The sequence below is a fragment of the Salvelinus fontinalis genome, chromosome 41 (genome assembly GCF_029448725.1).
Source record: "Salvelinus fontinalis isolate EN_2023a chromosome 41, ASM2944872v1, whole genome shotgun sequence".
In the NCBI taxonomy this organism is placed as follows: domain Eukaryota; kingdom Metazoa; phylum Chordata; class Actinopteri; order Salmoniformes; family Salmonidae; genus Salvelinus; species Salvelinus fontinalis.
In genome coordinates, this window is record NC_074705.1 from 8112822 (window position 1) to 8133645 (window position 20824).

At 42.1% G+C, this 20824-nt stretch overlaps 1 protein-coding gene across 1 annotated transcript; it reads left to right on the plus strand.

Moving 5' to 3' along the window:
• Window positions 1–289: 289 nt before the first annotated feature.
• On the plus strand, window positions 290–7895 carry LOC129840433 (atypical chemokine receptor 3-like). Its single transcript, XM_055908323.1, has 3 exons — window positions 290–711; window positions 4762–5598; window positions 5768–7895. The coding sequence occupies exons 2-3, from the start codon at window positions 4820–4822 to the stop codon at window positions 6111–6113; spliced, it is 1125 nt and encodes a 374-aa protein (XP_055764298.1). The 5' UTR covers window positions 290–711; window positions 4762–4819; the 3' UTR covers window positions 6114–7895.
• The last annotated feature ends 12929 nt before the right edge of the window (window positions 7896–20824 follow it).

Consider the following 20824-nt stretch of genomic DNA (forward strand, 5'->3'; position numbering starts at 1 on the left):
TAAAGATGTGAATACATCATTATATAGGCCTATTAATGCATTCAAATTGATGTTTAAAAGTAGGCATAGACTATAATTCAGGGTAAAACATAGCCTATTGGCTAACAGTTTCTTGTAAATATTTTACATTAAATTTAGTCAATTATCTACCAATATTCTAATGAATTTAGCATAGGCTACTAAATTATAATAATATCATGATAATATATGGCCCTACAGAAAAGCTCGTAAATCTATTATAAGAAATTCCCCCTAAAGAATTCAGCACCAAAGCACCACCAGTATCGGAAGGTGATGGAATGCAAAGCAGCATTGGACGTCAGACTTTTCAGTACTCGGACACAAATAACTAACTACTGTTTATATCTCTATTATGTTGGTGGGAGTGGAAATCCGATGTTTCGCAAGTCCGTCGATTCCATTGTTTTTTTTCTGAAACATCAATGAATCAGTTTTACCAAGCTGCCTAGTTGCCCTAGTAGGCGTTGCTCTCTGCAGTATTTAACAAGTGCACCGGGACAAAGCGAGGTAGTCTCGACAGAGCAGGAACCCGAGAGCTCTTCAGTCAATTTGCGTATGACCTACAGACTTCAACAGGCCTACTATAACGTCAATATTGACACCAGTCTAGGGACTCTCAAAAGCATTCACGGGGACATTCTGTGCAATTTCTGTATTGAAGGAGTTACAAAGGACACAGAAAGGCATTTTGTAAGTAACCTTTAAATAACACTACCCATAGTGCATTTTATCCTACTTTTTCACTGACAGAAAATAAAATACATTTCGTTTTCATAGGCTATTATAGTTTTTCTAACTGGCATGTTATATGTATGTTATTTGTTAGTTTTTATTGAGTTTAGAAAACGAGTGCTTTGACATTACCCAACCATTCCATGGCGCTGAGATTTGTTGTGCTCTGAAGTTGTCACACATTTGTAAAAACGCCCCGGGTCTCACAGTTGGGGGTGTGGATTAACAGTGGGTCCAGCGGATTAACAGTGGGTTATATCCCCGCAGACTGGTCTACATTCAATCAGATCTAGATTGCCCTGTATGTAAGCAAATGATACGGCAATGGATAGACGCACCTAAATTGTGCACAATAACGTTATTATTATTATTATTATTTTTAATCTTAACATAATGCATTATAGCTGACAGGTAGAGAGATAGCGTGTTTAGGAACTGTGGGTCTGTTTATGTGAATAAATCACGCATCAAATAATTAATGGAAAGGTTCTGTAGTTGGTAGTGTGTATTTCTGTTAACAAAAGTAGTTTATAGTAGGACAACAGTCATCTACTGTATCTTCAGAAGATTTCTGCACTATCACTAAAATTCCACTAGACTGACCCATTTTGGTCATTCACATATTCAGCAGGCTATTTGCTGGATGGACACCGTTAATAGCCGACCTTTCAATGTATTCATTTAGTACAGATGGTTGCAGAATTTTCACTGTGAATAAGAGTGGGGAGAGAGAAATGGGGGGGGAGGGTTCCTTGGAGGAGGAGGGAAACAGTTTAAAGTTGCAGGGTTTCTGCTGAGACCAGAACTAGAAGGGGGATTGAGAGGGAGAGGGAGGATGGAGAGGGGAAGGGAGAGGGGTGGGAGAGGAGAGGGGGAAGGGAGATGGGGAGGGAGAGGGAAGGGAGATGGACAGGGAGATGGAGAGGGGGAGGGAGTGTAGTATGCAGAGAGGAAAAAGCAGTGAGACAGAAAGACAGTGAGAGACTGGGAGCGAGAAAGAGAGTGGAGGTGTGTGTAATATGTGTATACTGTATGTCTGTGTGTGTGTGTGAGTGTGTGAGTGTGTGATTAAGTGAATGAGTGAGTGAGTGCATGTGTGTGTGAGTGTGTTTGTGTATGTCTGTGGTAGGATGTAATATTGGGGTGTGGTGGTGAGCGACGCTGTGTCCACACGGGCAGCTCTTTGTGCCCCAGACGGTGCTAGCTGCCCTGGGGCCATTGGGGGCTAGAGGGAGGACAAGGGAACCAGGTGAAGAGCCACTCTGTTTGACCAGTGAAAACACAACAGATTTACAAGGACTGGGGTCCTCAAAAGGGCCACGGCGTTTTATGGCACGTGGAGATGCAGCATTTAATGTCATCCATTCCCAAATGCATGGTGGGAGTGACGGCAGTAAAAACACCAAGCTTTCTGCAGCTTTTGGTTTTAATGTAACCCACCTCTCCCAAATGGGTCAGGCTTTTAGTTTTCATCTGTCACTGATTTAAGGTCATCTTAAAGACAGCTGTCTATCTACTCATGTTACCCACAATGCTTTTAAGGCTATATGGTAATTTTGTTAGATGAACAAACATCTGGCTAATGTTATAAGCAAATAAAGAAACGATTAAGTTGTTTGATGGTTAAATCCAGTTAATCTGTTTCAATTGCATTTATATTAGTCCTATTTGTTTTACAGACATAAAGTATAAACTCTGAACAGTCTGAACAGGTCTTATGAAGTATAAACTCTGAACAGTCTGAACAGGTCTTATGAAGTATAAACTCTGAACAGTCTGAACATGTGTTATGAAGTATAAACTCTGAACATGTCTAATGAAGTATAAACTCTGAACAGTCTGAACAGGTCTTATGAAGTATAAACTCTGAACAGTCTGAACAGGTCTTATGAAGTATAAACTCTGAACAGTCTGAACATGTGTTATGAAGTATAAACTCTGAACAGTCTGAACAGGTCTGATAAGGTATCAACTCTGAACAGTCTGAACAGTCTGAACACTTCTTATGAAGTGCGGTAGTCCATGAAGACCTGCAGTAAAAGCCAAGTAGTGAGAGGTTTAATCAGTGTGTGAAGGGCTACCCAGCAGCACCAGTTGCATCCTGTGTTCTATGGTCTCATCTGATGTGAAGCTCTCTGGCTCGCTTCACATCTCTCTCTCAACAACGCGGCCCTCTGACCCCTGACCCTCGAACTGTCGGTTCAAAGGAAAGGGCCATGATATGATGCCGGTTCACTGTTTCTAGTGAATAACCGGACCGTTCACCTTCCATACCTTCCATAGTGTGTGCGAGCACGCACGCACACACGCACACACACACACACACACACACACACACACACACACACACACACACACACACACACACACACACACACACACACACACACACACACACACATTCCATCCTGTCCATATCTCAATCGCAGGCTACGTTTCCGTGTCCGTGAAGTCCTCACCTTGAGGTATTCCTGGGTCACATTGAAAGCATCAGTACACTCTTCACTCTCTTTGTGCTAAAGGCTAAGTGAATGCCGTTGAGAGGTCCTTGTGAGGTTGGGAGGTCCCTATTTCACTGTCATAAAAATGGATGTACACAAATACATGGAGTCATAAATGTCCATGCTCCACATGTACCTACAGTATTTACTGACATTTATTTGATTTAGCTTAAAATGGACCTTGTTAAATTTTGAGTGAATTTTTAAATCTCCACATTTACATTTGAAAATGGTATAATCTGAAAAGCCCTTTATTTTGATTCAGTAATAAATCATTTACTGGCTTACTTCAGTTCACAATTCAGTGGTAATACAGGCATAGTTGAAATAGTCCCTCAGCACCCAGTTTGCAGTAGTCAGATTAGTCTCAGATGTGAGAATCTGTCTGTTCTAGACCATGATAACTCCTCTTGCTTGTTATTGATGTACTAGGAGGAATTCTACTTGTTAATGATGTACTAGGAGGAATTCTACGTGTTATTGATGTACTAGGAGGAATTCTATGTGTTATTGATGTACTAGGAGGAATTCTACTTGTTATTGATGGACTAGGAGGAACACTGCTTGTTATTGATGTACTAGGAGGAACACTGCTTGTTATTGATGTACTAGGAGGAACTCGGGAGTCCTGTGGAATGTCTCTGTCTAATGAACTAGAGGGAAAACATTGAGAACATTCCTGGACACAGCATGCGATCGGTCTAACCCCTGACATCCCACCATGCCGCCTCGGACAGAGGCGCCATGCCCATGGGGAGCACAGGGGACATGACCCTCAGATTTATCCTGTAATAAAAAATACTAAAAAGTCTCTGTAATACTACTAGCCACCTTGCAATTGTATGAAGTTGGCTTTAGCTAGTCCAGATAGGTTCCCAATCACCCAACCTGATAACTAGCTACCAAGAAGCCTTTTCAGGTTATCAATCAAGTTCCAGTAACTAGCTTGTCTAAAACTATCTTAGCTGGAATGCCTGCTGGCAAGGTTTGAAGACTTTAACCAATAACTAAATGTACTGAATAAGTCACATACCTTTCAATCTTTTACCCAGATTTTAGCAGAGATGCAGAGAGCATATTTAGTTTCTTTAAAACAATAACTGCCGTTCAGGAGGATACAGTCAGCTCAAGAGTTATGCTTAGATATGCAGAAAAATAAACATATCTTTTTTTACATAGAATTAAGCATGGAAAACGCTGTTTCAGGTGTTTGAAAAATGGAAGATTCTCCAACTTCAGGACCACCAAGCCCCCCCCAGACATCCTCACATACTTTGTAACCCCTCAGATTTCGGGGGTCATTGATGCCCCTGGCCTCTTGAGATGTTTTAGATAATGCCTGTTGTCCCTCTAAACAAATGATTGTTTGACATATTTGGTCCATATGTTTGTGTGGTCACCGAGCAAATGTCTTGTTTTGCAAATGGACATATTTCCGCTCATACAGCCCCTCAGTTGATCCATTTGTTTTGCGCGAACTCTAACCAGCAAACTTCTTGCTTTACAGATTGTGGATTCTGGCTTTTTCACAACACGGCCTTCCCCCCACTGCGGTGAACGCCACCATGAGTCTGAGTGTGAACGAGCTGACGGAGCTGATGGAGATGTGGGCGGAGCTTAACTTCACGGGGGACAACATGTCATCCCACCACGTAGAGGCTCTGCTGTGCCCGGCTGGGTTCAGCCACGCGGCGGTGCTCTACACCCTCTCTGTCCTCTACATCTTCATCTTCCTGGTGGGCCTGGCCGCCAACACCCTGGTGGTGTGGGTCAACCTCCGCTCAGAGAGGAACCGCTTTGAGACCCACCTGTACATCCTCAACCTGGCTGTGGCTGACCTCTGTGTGGTGGCTACTCTCCCAGTCTGGGTCAGCTCGTTGCTGCAGCGCGGCCACTGGCCCTTCGGCGAGGCCGTCTGTAAGATCACCCACCTGGTGTTCAGCGTCAACCTCTTCGGGAGTATCTTCTTCCTCACCTGTATGAGCGCGGACCGCTACATGTCCGTGGCGCTATTCGGAGACGGAGGGAACAGCCGCAGGAAGAAGGTGGTGCGGAGGGTGATCTGTATCCTGGTTTGGCTGCTGGCGCTGGCCGCCTCTGTCCCAGACACTTACTTTCTCCAGGCGGTCAAGTCCACACACTCTGACGCCACCCTGTGCCGGCCCGTCTACCCCACTGACAACCCCCGAGAGTGGATGGTGGGCATTCAGCTTAGCTTCATCGTCCTGGGCTTCGCCATCCCATTACCGGTCATCGCTGTCTTCTACCTGTTATTAGCAGGCGCCATTGGCAACGCCAACCCGCCAGGCTCCAGCGCCATCTCAAACCAGGAGCGACGCATCAGGTGAGTGCCTCCCTTACACACACACGCACGCACGCACGCACGCACGCACGCACGCACGCACACACACACACACACACACACACACACACACACACACACACACATACGCTTTATAAATCCAATCAATGATCAATGATTAATCAATGATTATTATTATTATTATTATCAGCCGGAAGATCATCCTGACCTACATTGTGGTGTTCCTGGTCTGCTGGCTGCCCTACCACGGAGTCCTATTGGTCGACACTTTATCTCTCCTCAACGTCCTGCCCTTCAGCTGCAGGCTGGAGAACTTCCTGTATGTGTCCCTCCACCTGACTCAGTGCTTCAGCCTCATCCACTGCTGCATCAACCCCGTCATCTATAACTTCATCAACAGGAACTACCGTTACGACCTCATGAAGGCCTTCATCTTCAAGTATTCCACCAAGACGGGCCTGGCCAAGCTCATTGACGCATCACATGTGTCCGAGACGGAGTACTCGGCCGTGGCGGCGGTGGAGAATAACGTGTGATTGACCCGCTGGGAGAGGACAGGATAAGATGGGATACACTTTATTGTCCCTAAGGGGAAAATTGTCTTGGACCCACAGAGGTGATGTCACACAACCCACAGAGAACTGACTCTCTACCAAACAGACTCTATTTAAGGCCTGCTGAACGGGCTGAACAGTTAACTGACTGCATGCAGTCCCTGGGAAGGACATCTCAAGCACATTAGACGCACTGTAAAAGACCAAGACCAAATACATATGCTCTGTTTCATTTACAGTGTGACTCCACTTTTGTTATAATTTCCCCCTTTTTGAGTGAGTTTGGTTAACTTCCCCCTGGCTAGTAACAGGGGTGGGGGGTCTTCTTCATAAAGCACTACTTCTGAACTGGAGACTTGGTGTCACCCAAACAGATGGTTCAACAACACCGTAAACACACACACACACACACACACACACACACACACACACACACACACACACACACACACACACACACACACACACACACACACACACACACACACACACACACACACACACACACACACACTTCCCCCTGCCCTGGTCGGAGCCACAGCGGAGGGAGACGAGGTGCTCTCCCTGCCAGTGTTTATGTGAGCAGGCAGTCAGTCAACCAGACTCCATTACCCTGAAGGACCTGCCACTGAATCAAGCCACTGTGTTTAAATGGAAATCAGGAATGTCAAACGGACTGACAGCCGAGACCAGAGTCAAAACTCTAAAGCTATATTTTATTTTGTATTCTTTATTCTGATCCCCCTCAGCTGACTCTTAGCTTCTGGTCTTCGCTGGGGCCATAAAAAAGACATTACAAACACGAAAGCCAATCTGTAGAATGTGAGAAGTAGATGTATGTATGTTGATGTATGTTGATATATGTATGTTGATGTATGTATGTTGATGTATGTATGTTGATGTATGTATGTTGATGTATGTATGTTGATGTATCTATGTTGATGTATGTATGTATGTTGATGTGTGTATGTTGATGTATGTATGTATGTTGATGTATGTATGTTGATGTGTGTATGTTGATGTATGTATGTTGATGTATGTATGTTGATGTATGTATGTTGATGTATGTATGTATGTTGATGTATGTATGTTGATGTATGTATGTTGATGTATGTATGTTGATGTATGTATGTTGATGTATGTATGTTGATGTATGTATGTTGATGTATGTATGTTGATGTATGTATGTATGTTGATGTATGTATGTTGATGTATGTATGTTGATGTGTGTATGTTGATGTATGTATGTATGTTGATGTATGTATGTTGGTCAGTGAGGTGTCCATATAAAGCCAGGAGGATCCATCCAGTCCCAAACACTCCTCTAGATGACTCATTTAGAAAGTATTGGTGCTTAGTATGTAGAATGAAGGAGTAGACTTTCAAATCCACATTATTAGATCATTGTTTATTCTGTAAATATCATATTTATATATTTGTTGATTTGTAGGTGCAGTGATTTTGTTAAGTTTTGTGAAACGGAATCAATGAAGGTGTGCTTTCTGTGTAATGTTAAAAAAAATGGCAGTTATGCTACTGTTTAAAATAATATACCATTAGTTATATTTTAGTTATCTTGTTCTTTTTGTTCAACTAGTTTGCATTTATTTCACTACACAAAAGAAAAACAATGTGTGTACATTTCAGTCACAACCTGAAAATTATTTGCAACTGTTTTTGAATTTGCAAACACAGTTTCTTGCCAGTCAGTTGATGTTTTTACGCTCTTGTGTAAAATAACAAATAAATGCACAAAACAGTTTATTATTGCCTCAAACTTCTTTGTCTGAGAATATTTGTGTTTTGGAATGTATAGAATGCTCTTCTTGAACTTGTGTCGGTGTGTGTTCTAGAATGTATGGGTTGTGTTCTCTTGTAGAACAACATGTGTCTGTGTGTGTTCTAGAATGTATGGGCTGTGTTCTCTTCTAGAACAACATGTCTCTGTGTGTGTTCTAGAATGTATGGGTTGTGTTCTCTTCTAGAACAACATGTGTCTGTGTGTGTTCTAGAATGTATGGGTTGTGTTCTCTTGTAGAACAACATGTGTCTGTGTGTGTTCTAGAATGTATGGGTTGTGTTCTCTTCTAGAACAACATGTGTCTGTGTGTGTTCTATAATGTATGGGTTGTGTTCTCTTCTAGAACAACATGTGTCTGTGTGTGTTCTAGAATGTATGGGTTGTGTTCTCTTCCAGAACAACATGTGTCTGTGTGTGTTCTAGAATGTATGGGTTGTGTTCTCTTCCAGAACAACATGTGTCTGTGTGCGTTCTAGAATGTATGGGTTGTGTTCTCTTCTAGAACAACATGTGTCTGTGTGTGTTCTAGAATGTATGGGTTGTGTTCTCTTCTAGAACAACATGTGTCTGTGTGTGTTCTAGAATGTATGGGTTGTGTTCTCTTCTAGAACAACATGTGTCTGTGTGTTCTAGAATGTATGGGTTGTGTTCTCTTATAGAACAACATGTGTCTGTGTGTGTTCTAGAATGTATGGGTTGTGTTCTCTTCTAGAACAACATGTGTCTGTGTGTGTTCTATAATGTATGGGTTGTGTTCTCTTCTAGAACAACATGTGTCTGTGTGTGTTCTAGAATGTATGGGTTGTGTTCTCTTCTAGAACAACATGTGTCTGTGTGTGTTCTAGAATGTATGGGTTGTGTTCTCTTCCAGAACAACATGTGTCTGTGTGTGTTCTAGAATGTATGGGTTGTGTTCTCTTCTAGAACAACATGTGTCTGTGTGTGTTCTAGAATGTATGGGTTGTGTTCTCTTCTAGAACAACATGTGTCTGTGTGTGTTCTAGAATGTTTGGGTTGTGTTCTTTTCTAGAACAACATGTGTCTGTGTGTGTTCTAGAATGTATGGGTTGTGTTCTCTTCTAGAACAACATGTGTCTGTGTGTGTTCTAGAATGTATGGGTTGTGTTCTCTTCCAGAACAACATGTGTCTGTGTGTGTTCTAGAATGTATGGGTTGTGTTCTCTTCTAGAACAACATGTGTCTGTGTGTGTTCTAGAATGTATGGGTTGTGTTCTCTTCTAGAACAACATGTGTCTGTGTGTGTTCTAGAATGTTTGGGTTGTGTTCTCTTCTAGAACAACATGTGTCTGTGTGTGTTCTAGAATGTATGGGTTGTGTTCTCTTCTAGAACAACATGTGTCTGTGTGTGTTCTAGAATGTATGGGTTGTGTTCTCTTCTAGAACAACATGTGTCTGTGTGTGTTCTAGAATGTATGTGTTGTTTTCTCTTCTTGAACAACATGTGTCTGTGTGTGAGTGGCAGAACCTAATCAGGACCAACTGTGCTCCAGCCCAGTTATTCCCTGTAGTTTGTGTCTGGATGAAGAGAAACCCCAGGTGTTCACCAAGTCAGTTAACCGTGTCAATGAGAGACCTTTCTACCCACCGTGGTCTGAAGCTGTACCAACTGTGTGTAAATCACACTGTCCTGGTAGAACCCTGTTTAACCAGCTGATGGGAAGAAAAGAAAGAGAAACAAATTGATATCACAGCATGGAAGTCATTGAACACATCTCTTCTTTTCCACAACATTCAGTAATCTTGTTAAAACCCTGTTTATCCCAAAGAACTCTGTATATATGGGGTAGTTTATATGTTTAGCTGCTGCAGATTCAGGACATGAAAGGAGAAATTTTGAAATCACAATTAATCATGTTTCTCCAGTAACCACCATCGAACAACAACCAAGACATGATATTTAATAAACACACAAACAAACCACCTCCCTGGTGGGAACTATGCTCTTCCAGCAGGGTTGTCCCCCGTGTCAGGGGCAGTCGCATCCACATTAGCCCAGTGGAGTGTGATGATCCCTGGGGCAACAGACTGACTGACAGTGGCTCCTGACTGGCTCCTGGAGGATTCCTCCAGCCCTGTCTAAACGTGTCCCCCACCCAGGGGCCTCAGGCTAGGTTTGTTACTTGGACTAGCAGGTAGGCAGAGAGGCCGTTCTGGCAGGAGACAGAATGATGTTTGAAAGCTTACAGGTTAGCTGTTACATGGATTGTTATGAGAGCTGACTCAGAAGCTGGTTTAGGGATATCTGGGGAGTCCAGTCAATGAAACTCAAAGACATGAGTATCTGGTATCCAACTGGTTTTCAGGTTGACTAGTTTGGCATCTACCCAGCCTGTCCCAATCAAGCACTTTCCACTATGTATAAGATTCTATAGGAGAACATACAGAAAGAGGCATGACAGTCAGGACATTAAGACCAATCCAGTAAGACAACAGCTAAGACGAATCCCTGTGCTATTTCACTGTTTCACTCTCCCGACCAAACATCAATGGGACTTCCAGAACAACGCCAGAGAGGTCTAAGAGCATCTCTCCTGTGTGAGGGCCTCCTGAATGGACTGATCGTGGGAGCAGTGTGCGTCTGAATGCCAAAGGCCTCCGTGGCGGCACAGCCATGTAGCAGAACAAATAGCCTTTCACTGTATCCTCATTCCTCCTGGGACACAGAAAAGCAGGCGGTGTGTGTGTGTATGAGTGGTTGTGTGTGTGTGTGTGGATTCCTCGTTCTCACGGCCATGAATGTGGCAGTGAAACAGCGATCTGATCCACTGTCAGATCAGTCTCCCAGGAGGTATGAGCTCATTTTCCAACCCCACTCCTCCACCCCTCATCACCCCTCCCTCATCCTCCCATCCTCCCTCCTCCTCCTATCCTCCCTCATCCTCCCATCCTCCCTCATCCTCCCTCATCCTCCTAACATCCCTCATCCTCCCATCCTCCCTCATCCCCCTGTTCTGTTAGAAGGCAGGAGCGGGAAGCAAAGCTGACACCTGTCGGACTGATCTGGTCATGACAAGCATGAGTAGAGTCGTCAGACCGTCCTGTACGGAATCTTAATTCCCACCAATTAAAAGTCTTTCTGGAGTTGACCTCACCGTTGGCGAGAGCTGCCATATCCGTGTAGACTGGACGAACCTGTTCCTGTAGTGTCGGATGGTCAGTGGATTCCTTGGAACAGATGAATAAACATAGATTGCATCTATGCTGCATCTAGGTAATTGACCTCTCCTTTGGGGCAACGGGGAACAAGTTCTGTACATAATCTGATTCACTTTCCAAATCATGGCACTGAAATGGATATCAATTTCACTGTACCAAATGTGGAAGTCTGAGTGTCATTATCATAACATAATGTATATGAGGGCGTTTCCCTTTGTAGAAGGAAACCTGTCCAGCATAACAATCAGACAGGTCAGTGCTGAAACGATAGTGAGTAGATCAGACTCTTCATTGGTATCATGAGGAGTAGTCAGTGCATTCACCAAGACAAAAGTCTATTTTCCAATATGCATACCAGAATACCATTTAGAATGCATGTCCAACACATTGCTTCTAATTGGTACGCCTTGAACATTGGAACAGAGCATCTTAGGCCAATCAGTGAACACCTGCATAGGTCATGTGGGAAAGGGCGGAGGTCAGTGGATTTTCATGTTTCACTGGGCACCACCCTGTGGGGCCTCTACTTCTGCTGTTAGCTGTTAGCATAGCGCTTATGGGCCATTCAACAGCTGCCTGTGTATACATGGTCTGAGCTGCTAGTTTAAACTAACTTTAACCCTGCTCCGTTGTTTGGTAATTAGCTTGTAAAGTGCAAATAGACATAGTGGTCTCTCATGGGGGGTCCCTGGAATGGTTATAGGTTAACTTATTGGTCAGTTTTTATCCAGTGAGGGGAGGACATCCTATTCCTAACCCCGAGAAAGGTGAAGCTAACTGGGTCAAGGATCAGTGGAGACGGAGCATTGGGGAATGGACAACCTTCGGTCTATCGGGTCATCTGGGTACAGAGATCACATTATTATTTTTTCAAATGGGATCTTCCTGGGCCGGTCCGAAATGGAAGAAAACCCTCTTTTGTTCCTGTCATGTGACACCATGTTGGGAAAACAGGCAAGTAATGATGGGAAGAGATGATGGTGATTATTTTTACAGGGAGGTGGTGTTGCCTCCATTCTATGTTCTGTAAATTGTGAAAGTATCAACAATAATGTTTATAGAGGAGTTATCTGGAGCAGAATGTGTCTTCGAGAGGGAGGGAAACACACACACACACACACAGACAGACAGACAGACAGACAGACAGACAGACAGACAGACAGACAGACAGTCAGCGAGGGGAAGACAGACAGAGCCTGTCCTTCCCTGCCCTCCTGTGTGAGGACAATGTTACTGAAAAGAAAGAAGGGGAAAATAAATGATTTTCATACTTTGGCTACGTAGGATTTAACCTTTGATTCAATAATAACCAACGGCTAAGCTGATTGATGTCTGGACTACAAAAGGAATGCTTGCAGCCTTTTAACAGAGATTTGGGTGCATTATTAGAAATATCTAATTATTATAATATTATTTTTTAGATCAGTGGGGTTATATATAAAAGGCTCCCATTGGAACAAGATACTAGGGCAACAAACTTCACTTGGCATTCAGCTAAATTCACTAATTGGAAAGCCTTGGCCTGGTTTCCCCCTTTCAAACAGTGAAATCCATAATTCATATTTGTCCTGCTGAGATGAGAACAAGCCGACATCCCCTCGACAAGGGGGTAGTCTGCAGCTAGCATTGTGGGTCAAGGCTCAGTAGCCTAGACAACTTGAGAGGTTAGTTTCTTAGATCTAACCTTTCTCCATAGCAACTAGTCTGTAGCCATGGAGATCTGGTGTTATTGTCAGAAAGTAATATTGCTGATTTGCATAGACAGAAGGTCTACAACTCAAAGCAGTTGACCTATATTAATATGTGGCCAAGCCAACATCATTATTAGACACACCACAGAATGGTTGAAGCATTACACTCCACTGTATTTGAGATGCAGCATTCCATTAAAGGTCCTTCGTTCTGTGTGTCAGTACATTGGGGCCCAGGCCTGGCCAGGCACGGACGCAGAAGTGCCTTTGTTTGTCAGTTAGGCCAATTCAATTCAAGGGGCTTTATTGGTATGGGAAACATACTGTATGTTAACATTGACAAAGCAAGTGAGGTAGATAATATACAAAAGTGAAATAAACAATAAAATGAACAGTAAACATTACACTCACAGAAGTTCCAAAAGAATAAAGACATTACAATATATTCATATTATGCAACGATGTGTTGTAACGATGTGCAAATGGTTAAAGTACAAAAGGGAAAAGAAATAAACATAAATATGGGTTGTATTTACAATGATATTTGTTCTTCACTGGTTGCCCTTTATTGTGGGGACAGGTCACAAATCTTGCTGTTGTAATTGCACACTGAGGTAGTTCACCCAATAGATGTGGGAGTTTATCAAAATCGTGTTTGTTTTCGAATTCTCTCTCTCTCTCTTCTGTCCTTCAGAGACATGGGAGGAGTAGTGTGAGTGTGGAAGGGCAGGGCCACATCTTCTGTTGAAAAGAAAGAGAGGTTTCAAACAAGCCTACTTCACCTTACACCCGCTGTACAGGCAGGAGTAGAGGGAGAGAGGCAGGATGAGAGGGAGAGAGGGAGAGAGGCAGGAGGAGAGGGAGAGGGAGAAGGAGAGGGGGAGAGGGAGGAAAAGGAGAGGGAGAGAGGCAGGAGGAGAGGGAGAGAGGGAGAAAAAGGGAGAGAGGCCTCTATGCCCAGGGCTACTTCTGCGAGATTGACGGCTGTGTGTGAAAACCCCAAAAGGGTTTCTCTTCATGGTGGAGATGCAGGTTTCTTTCATTCATATTCAAATGATCTAATAATGCAATCACAATGGCACAGTACATCTGCATTCTAACTCAAAGACACACATCTTTCATAGACACACAATCCACAGCTTTCAGCTCCAAAGAAACGTGACCAAAAGAATGTTCCAGTGCATTGACCAATTCTTTGAATTGCCATGAGCTAGACACGCACACACACGCACGCACGCACACACGCACGCGCACACACCCTTTCCGATAGGGGTTCCTCCTCTGGTTCGTTTGTATTGAGGATTCATGTCTCTGCTCATCAGTTGAATCTAGCAGTGACTCAGTAAGGCTTATCTGTCCTGGCCAAACAGTGGCATATTAGGTTTACATTTACAGCTCAGCAGCCCGTTGTGAGGCCCATTATCCCAGGCTAGGCCTGGCTAGGCCTGGGTTATCTACTGAGGATTGTATTCAGTGTCATTAGGGAACGATGCATCACTAATACTCCACCGACACTCCAGCACAGCAAGGGGCTGTCAGATAAGGGTGAGGGAAGAGTGGATTAAACCCATGCATCTATAGAACCCCTGGTATATTGGATATTGTATGCAGCTGCTGTATCCTAGAAGTAGGGATACATTCCTTAAACCATCTAAATCTGATATATTTATGCAGTAGCAGTGAAACCCTTTCCCCAGTGGTTAAGTCAAACTCCTGAATGGTTTTGGAAAGCCAATCTAAACTCCCATTACAAGTTCGGGTTGTGGACAGTAGTTTAAAAGATGTCTCAACATTTTGACTTTTCTAAAGTTACAATTTGAAACAATCTCCCAGAGATTGGTTTATGTTTAGAGATAAATAGTCCCATAGAAATTGACTGAGCCAGAAGACTCGGCCAAATTACTGTCCATAATTATTTATAGTTTTTTTGCAATTGCTTACACACTTGTTGCGGAATTTGGCTCTTTGTGTCAGAACTCTACACACCAGCCCAATAAGACACAACACTTAGAGATAAATATCTCACTTCTATGTCAGAATGAAACTCTGCATCAAAACCTAACAATCCTTTGTCAAACTGGCATTTTTTCAACAAAATGATACACACATGCACCATTTGAATGACTCTTTCAAAGCAGCAACAACACACTGATGTACTTTATACAAAACACTGCTGTCTTTAGTACTTTGTAAACCTTTTTGATTTTCTCATACAGGGTTCTGTGAAAGATTGTTCCGGTACAGTACATCTACTCACATTTCAATGAACTCAAAAATATAAAGGCTTCAGAAAAAAATAACATATTTACAGCTTATTTAACAACAGAAAAACACAAAGAAAAGTAGAATTACAGTAGAATAATCAATACAATATGTTACTGTAAACTCACGGAAACAACATTATCCCAGATGACAACAAACCTGGGCTGCTCTGGTCCGTCCTGTACAACTGCATTATGTAGTGCATTGGTACAGACACATTCAGTCAAAACTACAAGCTACAGGCAAGGCAGGTGCCCCCACAGACAACATACATACTGTACTGTCATACTGTACACAGTAACATCAAAACTGTATTACATGTACTTCACAGCACTATACTGTACCTATTTATTTTGTTCAATGAGGAGCATAGACCTAATATTGTAGGACTACATTGTATTGTACTGTGATGCAGAATGATGTGCAACAATTACATAGGTACAGTCTAGTGTAGAAAGTTGGAGACATACCTGTTCTCCAGTCTATATGTCCGTATTATGGATGCTACCATGGACTCTCTGCCCAGCCTCCCTCATCGTCAGACCTTGATTTATGACATGGTCCACTAAAGTGGCCCTAATGTCGTTGGAAATATGTCTCCGTCTATTGCCTGGTCCCCTTCTTTGTTCTTGTCCTCGTCCTCCTCCTCCTCTCTCTCTTCCTCTTCCTCTCACTCTCACTGCCTCCATGTTTGCAAAGTTCTCACAAAAGAGGTGAGCTTATCTGAGGTCTTATTGTAGTGCTAAGGCTCAGACTAATTGGTGTTCAATTACTGTATGTGTTTTCATGTGTGTGTGTGTGTGTGTGTGTGTGGGTGTTGCAAATTTCAGGTATGTTTTGCATTTTGAATAGAAGTGTTTCCCCTATGATTGCAAGAAATGTCATTCTTGAACGAAGTGTCTAATGTAAGAAACAGTGTGTAATGTTTTGAAAGTGTGTTGCAGAATTGCAAACAAAGTGCAAACAAAGTGCAAAGTGTTTTGCAGAATTGCAAACAAAGTGCAAAGTGTGTTGCAGAATTCCAAACAAAGTGCAAAGCAGAAAATGTGTTTGAACTATTGGTGCCTTTGTTTAAGGCATGGTTACAAAAGTTAAGGTTTTGACGCTTTTGTCGAAGCATTCACTTTCAGTGTGTAAGCAATCGGCAAAAACTGTAAAACCTATCCGAAACCATCCCTCCAAAACCCCAAAAGTAGCACCAAAATTATTACCATTGCAGTTTTTGTCAGAAGTAGGGCCCCTTCTGGGTTCAAAGAAAGGTGGTCTCTCTCTCTCTACTGTGGTGAAACGTGAAAATCCTATTTTACTTAGCACAGTCCCACCGCAGGCGCCTGCAATCACACTGATGGTGCTGTTGGGATAATGGACTTGGCCCACACAGGCTGTGCTTCTGTCCTTGGATTGTTGTTCCAAGGGAGGCCGTAACTCCTCCAGATCAGCTTCCTTTCAGAAGGAGAAATGAGGAGACAACCTGGAGATCTGCTGTTGGAATCACACACTGATCCAGCTCTGGCCTTGCAAAAGAAAGTAAGAAAAGTATAAAAGCTAAGGTTTAAAGAACGAACTGAATATAGCCTACATAACTAACTGGATATAGCCTACATAACTAACTGAATATAGCCTACATAGCTAACTGAATGTAGCCTACATAACTAACTGGATATGGCCTACATAACTAACTGAATATAGCCTACATAGCTAACTGAATATAGCCTACATAACTAACTGGATATAGCCTACATAACTAACTGGATATGGCCTACATAACTAACTGAATATAGCCTACATAACTAACTGAATTTAGCCTATATAACTAACTGGATATAGCCTACTTAACTAACTGAATATAGCCTACATAACTAACTGAATACAGCCTACATAACTAACTGAATATAGCCTACATAACTAACTGAATACAACCTACATAACTAACTGAATACAACCTACATAACTAACTGAATATAGCCTACAGAACTAACTGAATTTACTCTATATAACTAACTGAACATAGCCTACATACAGTAACTAACTGAATATAGCCTACATAACTAACTGAATATAGCCTACATAACTAGCTGAATATAGCCTACATAACTAACTGGATATATCCTGCATAACTAACTGAATACAACCTACATAACTAACTGAATATAGCCTACATAACTAACTGAATATAGCCTACATAACTAACTGAATATAACCTACATAACTAACTGAATATATCCTACATAACTAACTGAATATAGCCTACATAACTAACTGAATATAGCCTACAGAACTAACTGAATATAGCCTACATAACTAACTGAATATAGCCTACATAACTAACTGAATATAGCCTACATAACTAACTGAATATAGCCTACATAACTAACTGAATATAGCCTACATAACTAACTGAATATAGCCTACATAACTAGCTGAATATAGCCTACATAACTAACTGAATATAGCCTACATAACTAACTGGATATAGCCTACATAGCTAACTGAATATAGCCTACATAACTAGCTGAATATAGCCTACATAACTAACTGAATATAGCCTACATAACTAACTGGATATAACCTACAGAACTAACTGAATATAGCCTACATAGCTATCTGAATATAGCCTACATAACTAACTGATTATAGCCTACATAACTAACTGGATATGGCCTACATAACTAACTGAATATAGCCTACATAGCTAACTGAACATAACCTACATAACTAACTGAATATAGCCTACATAACTAACTGAATATAACCTACATAACTAACTGAATATAGCCTACATAACTAACTGAATATAGCCTACATAACTAACTGGATATGGCCTACATCATTAACTGAATATAGCCTACATAACTAACTGAATATAGCCTACATAACTAACTGGATAAATCCTACATAACTATCTGAATATATCCTACATATCTAACTGAATATATCCTACATAACTAACTGAATATATCCTACATAACTAACTGAATATAGCCTACATAACTAACTGAATATAGCCTACATACAGTAACTAACTGAATATATCCTACATAATCAATCAATCAATCAATTTTATTTTATATAGCCCTTCGTACATCAGATATTATCTCGAAGTGCTGTACAGAAACCCAGCCTAAAACCCCAAACAGCTAGAATGCAGGTGTAGAAGCACGGTGGCTAAGAAAAACTCCCTAGAAAGGCCAAAACCTAGGAAGAAACCTAGAGAGGAACCAGGCTATGAGGGGTGGCCAGTCCTCTTCTGGCTGTGCCGGGTGGAGATTATAACAGAACTATGCCAAGATGTTCAAAAATGTTCATAAGTGACAAGCATGGTCAAATAATAATCATGAATAATTTTCAGTTGGCTTTTCATAGCTGATCATTAAGAGTTGAAAAACAACAGGTCTGGGACAGGTGGCGGTTCCATAACCGCAGGCAGAACAGCTGAAACTGGAATAGCAGCAAGGCCAGGCGGACTGGGGACAGCAAGGAGTCACCACGGGCGGCAGTCCCGACGCATGGTCCTAGGGCCCAGGTCCTCCGAGAGAAAGAAAGAGAGAAGGAGAAAATTAGAGAGAGCCAAGATTTTCAAAATGTTCATAAATGACAAGCATGGTCAAATAATAATCAGGAATAAATCTCAGTTGGCTTTTCATAGCCGATCATTAAGAGTTGAAAACAGCAGGTCTGGGACAGGTAGGGGTTCCATAACCGCAGGCAGAAGAGTTGAAACTGGAATAGCAGCAAGGCCAGGCGGACTGGGGGCAGCAAGGAGTCACCACGGCCGGTAGTCCCGACGTATGGTCCTAGGGCTCAGGTCCTCCGAGAGAAAAAGAGAAGGAGAAAATTAGAGAGAGCCAAGATTTTCAAAATGTTCATAAATGACAAGCATGGTCAAATAATAATCAGGAATAAATCTCAGTTGGCTTTTCATAGCCGATCATTAAGAGTTGAAAACAGCAGGTCTGGGACAGGTAGGGGTTTCGTAACCGCAGGCAGAAACAGTTGAAACTGGAATAGCAGCAAGGCCGGGCGGACTGGGGACAGCAAGGTGTCAGCATGCCCGGTAGTCCTGAAGTATGGTCCTAGGGCTCAGGTTCTCAGAGAGAAAGAGAGAACGAGAGAATTAGAGAGAGCATACTTAAATTCACACAGGACACTGGATAAGACAGGAGAAGTACTCCAGGTATAACCAACTGACCCTAGCCCCCCGACACATAAACTACTGCAGCATAAATACTGGAGGCTGAGACAGGAGCGGTCAGGAGACACTGTGGCCCCATCCGAAGAACTAGCTGAATATAACCTACATAACTAACTGAATATAGCCTACATACAGTAACTAACTGAATATATCCTACATAACTAACTGAATATAACCTACATAACTAACTGAATATAGCCTACATACAGTAACTAACTGAATATATCCTACATAACTAACTGAATATAACCTACATAACTAACTGAATATAACCTACATAACTAACTGAATATAACCTACATAACTAACTGAATATAGCCTACATAACTAACTGAATATAGCCTACATAACTAACTGAATATAGCCTACATAACTAACTGAATATAGCCTACATAACTAATTGGATATAGCCTACATAACTAATTGGATATAGCCTACAGAACTAACTGAATATAGCCTACATAACTAACTGAATATAGCCTACATAACTAATTGGATATAGCCTACAGAACTAACTGAATATAACCTACATAACTAATTGGATATAGCCTACATAACTAACTGAATATAGCCTACATAACTAACTGAATATAGCCTACATAACTAACTGGATATAGCCTACATAACTAACTGGATATAGCCTACATAACTAACTGAATATAACCTGCATAACTAACTGAATATAACCTACATAACTAATTGGATATAGCCTACAGAACTAACTGAATATAACCTACATAACTAATTGGATATAGCCTACATAACTAACTGAATATAGCCTACATAACTAGCTGAATACAACCTACATAACTAACTGAATATAGCCTACATAACTAACTGAATATAGCCTACATAACTAACTGAATATAGCCTACATAACTAACTGAATATAGCCTACATAACTAACTGAATATAGCCTACATAACTAACTTGTAACAGCGTTCCTCTCTCTCTTCATAAGAAGAGGTGGAGTAGTGATCGAGCCAAGGCGCAGCGGGTTGTGAATACATGATGATTTATTAAATAAACAAAACAGACAAAGACGAAAACGAACTATACTTGATATAACTAACAAAATAACAAAACGATGTAGACAGACCTGAACAAACGAACTTACAAATACACGAAGCACGCTGACACAGGAACAGACTACATAAACGCACGAACAAACCGAAACATTCCCGTATGGTGTAACATCGACACAGACACAGGAGACAATCACCCACAAACAAACAGTGAGAACACCCTACCTAAATATGACTCTTAATTAGAGGAGAACGCAAAACACCTGCCTCTAATTAAGAGCCATACCAGGCAACCAAAACCAACATAGAAACAGATAACATAGACTGCCCACCCAAAACACATGCCCTGACCTAAACACATACAAAAACAACATAAAACAGGTCAGGACCGTTACAGAACCCCCCCCTCAAGGTGCGAACTCCGGGCGCACCAGCACAAAGTCCAGGGGAGGGTCTGGGTGGGCAGTTGACCACGGTGGTGGCTCCGGCTCTGGACGCTGTCCCCACACCACCATAGTCACTCCCCGTTTCTGTCTTCCCCTCCC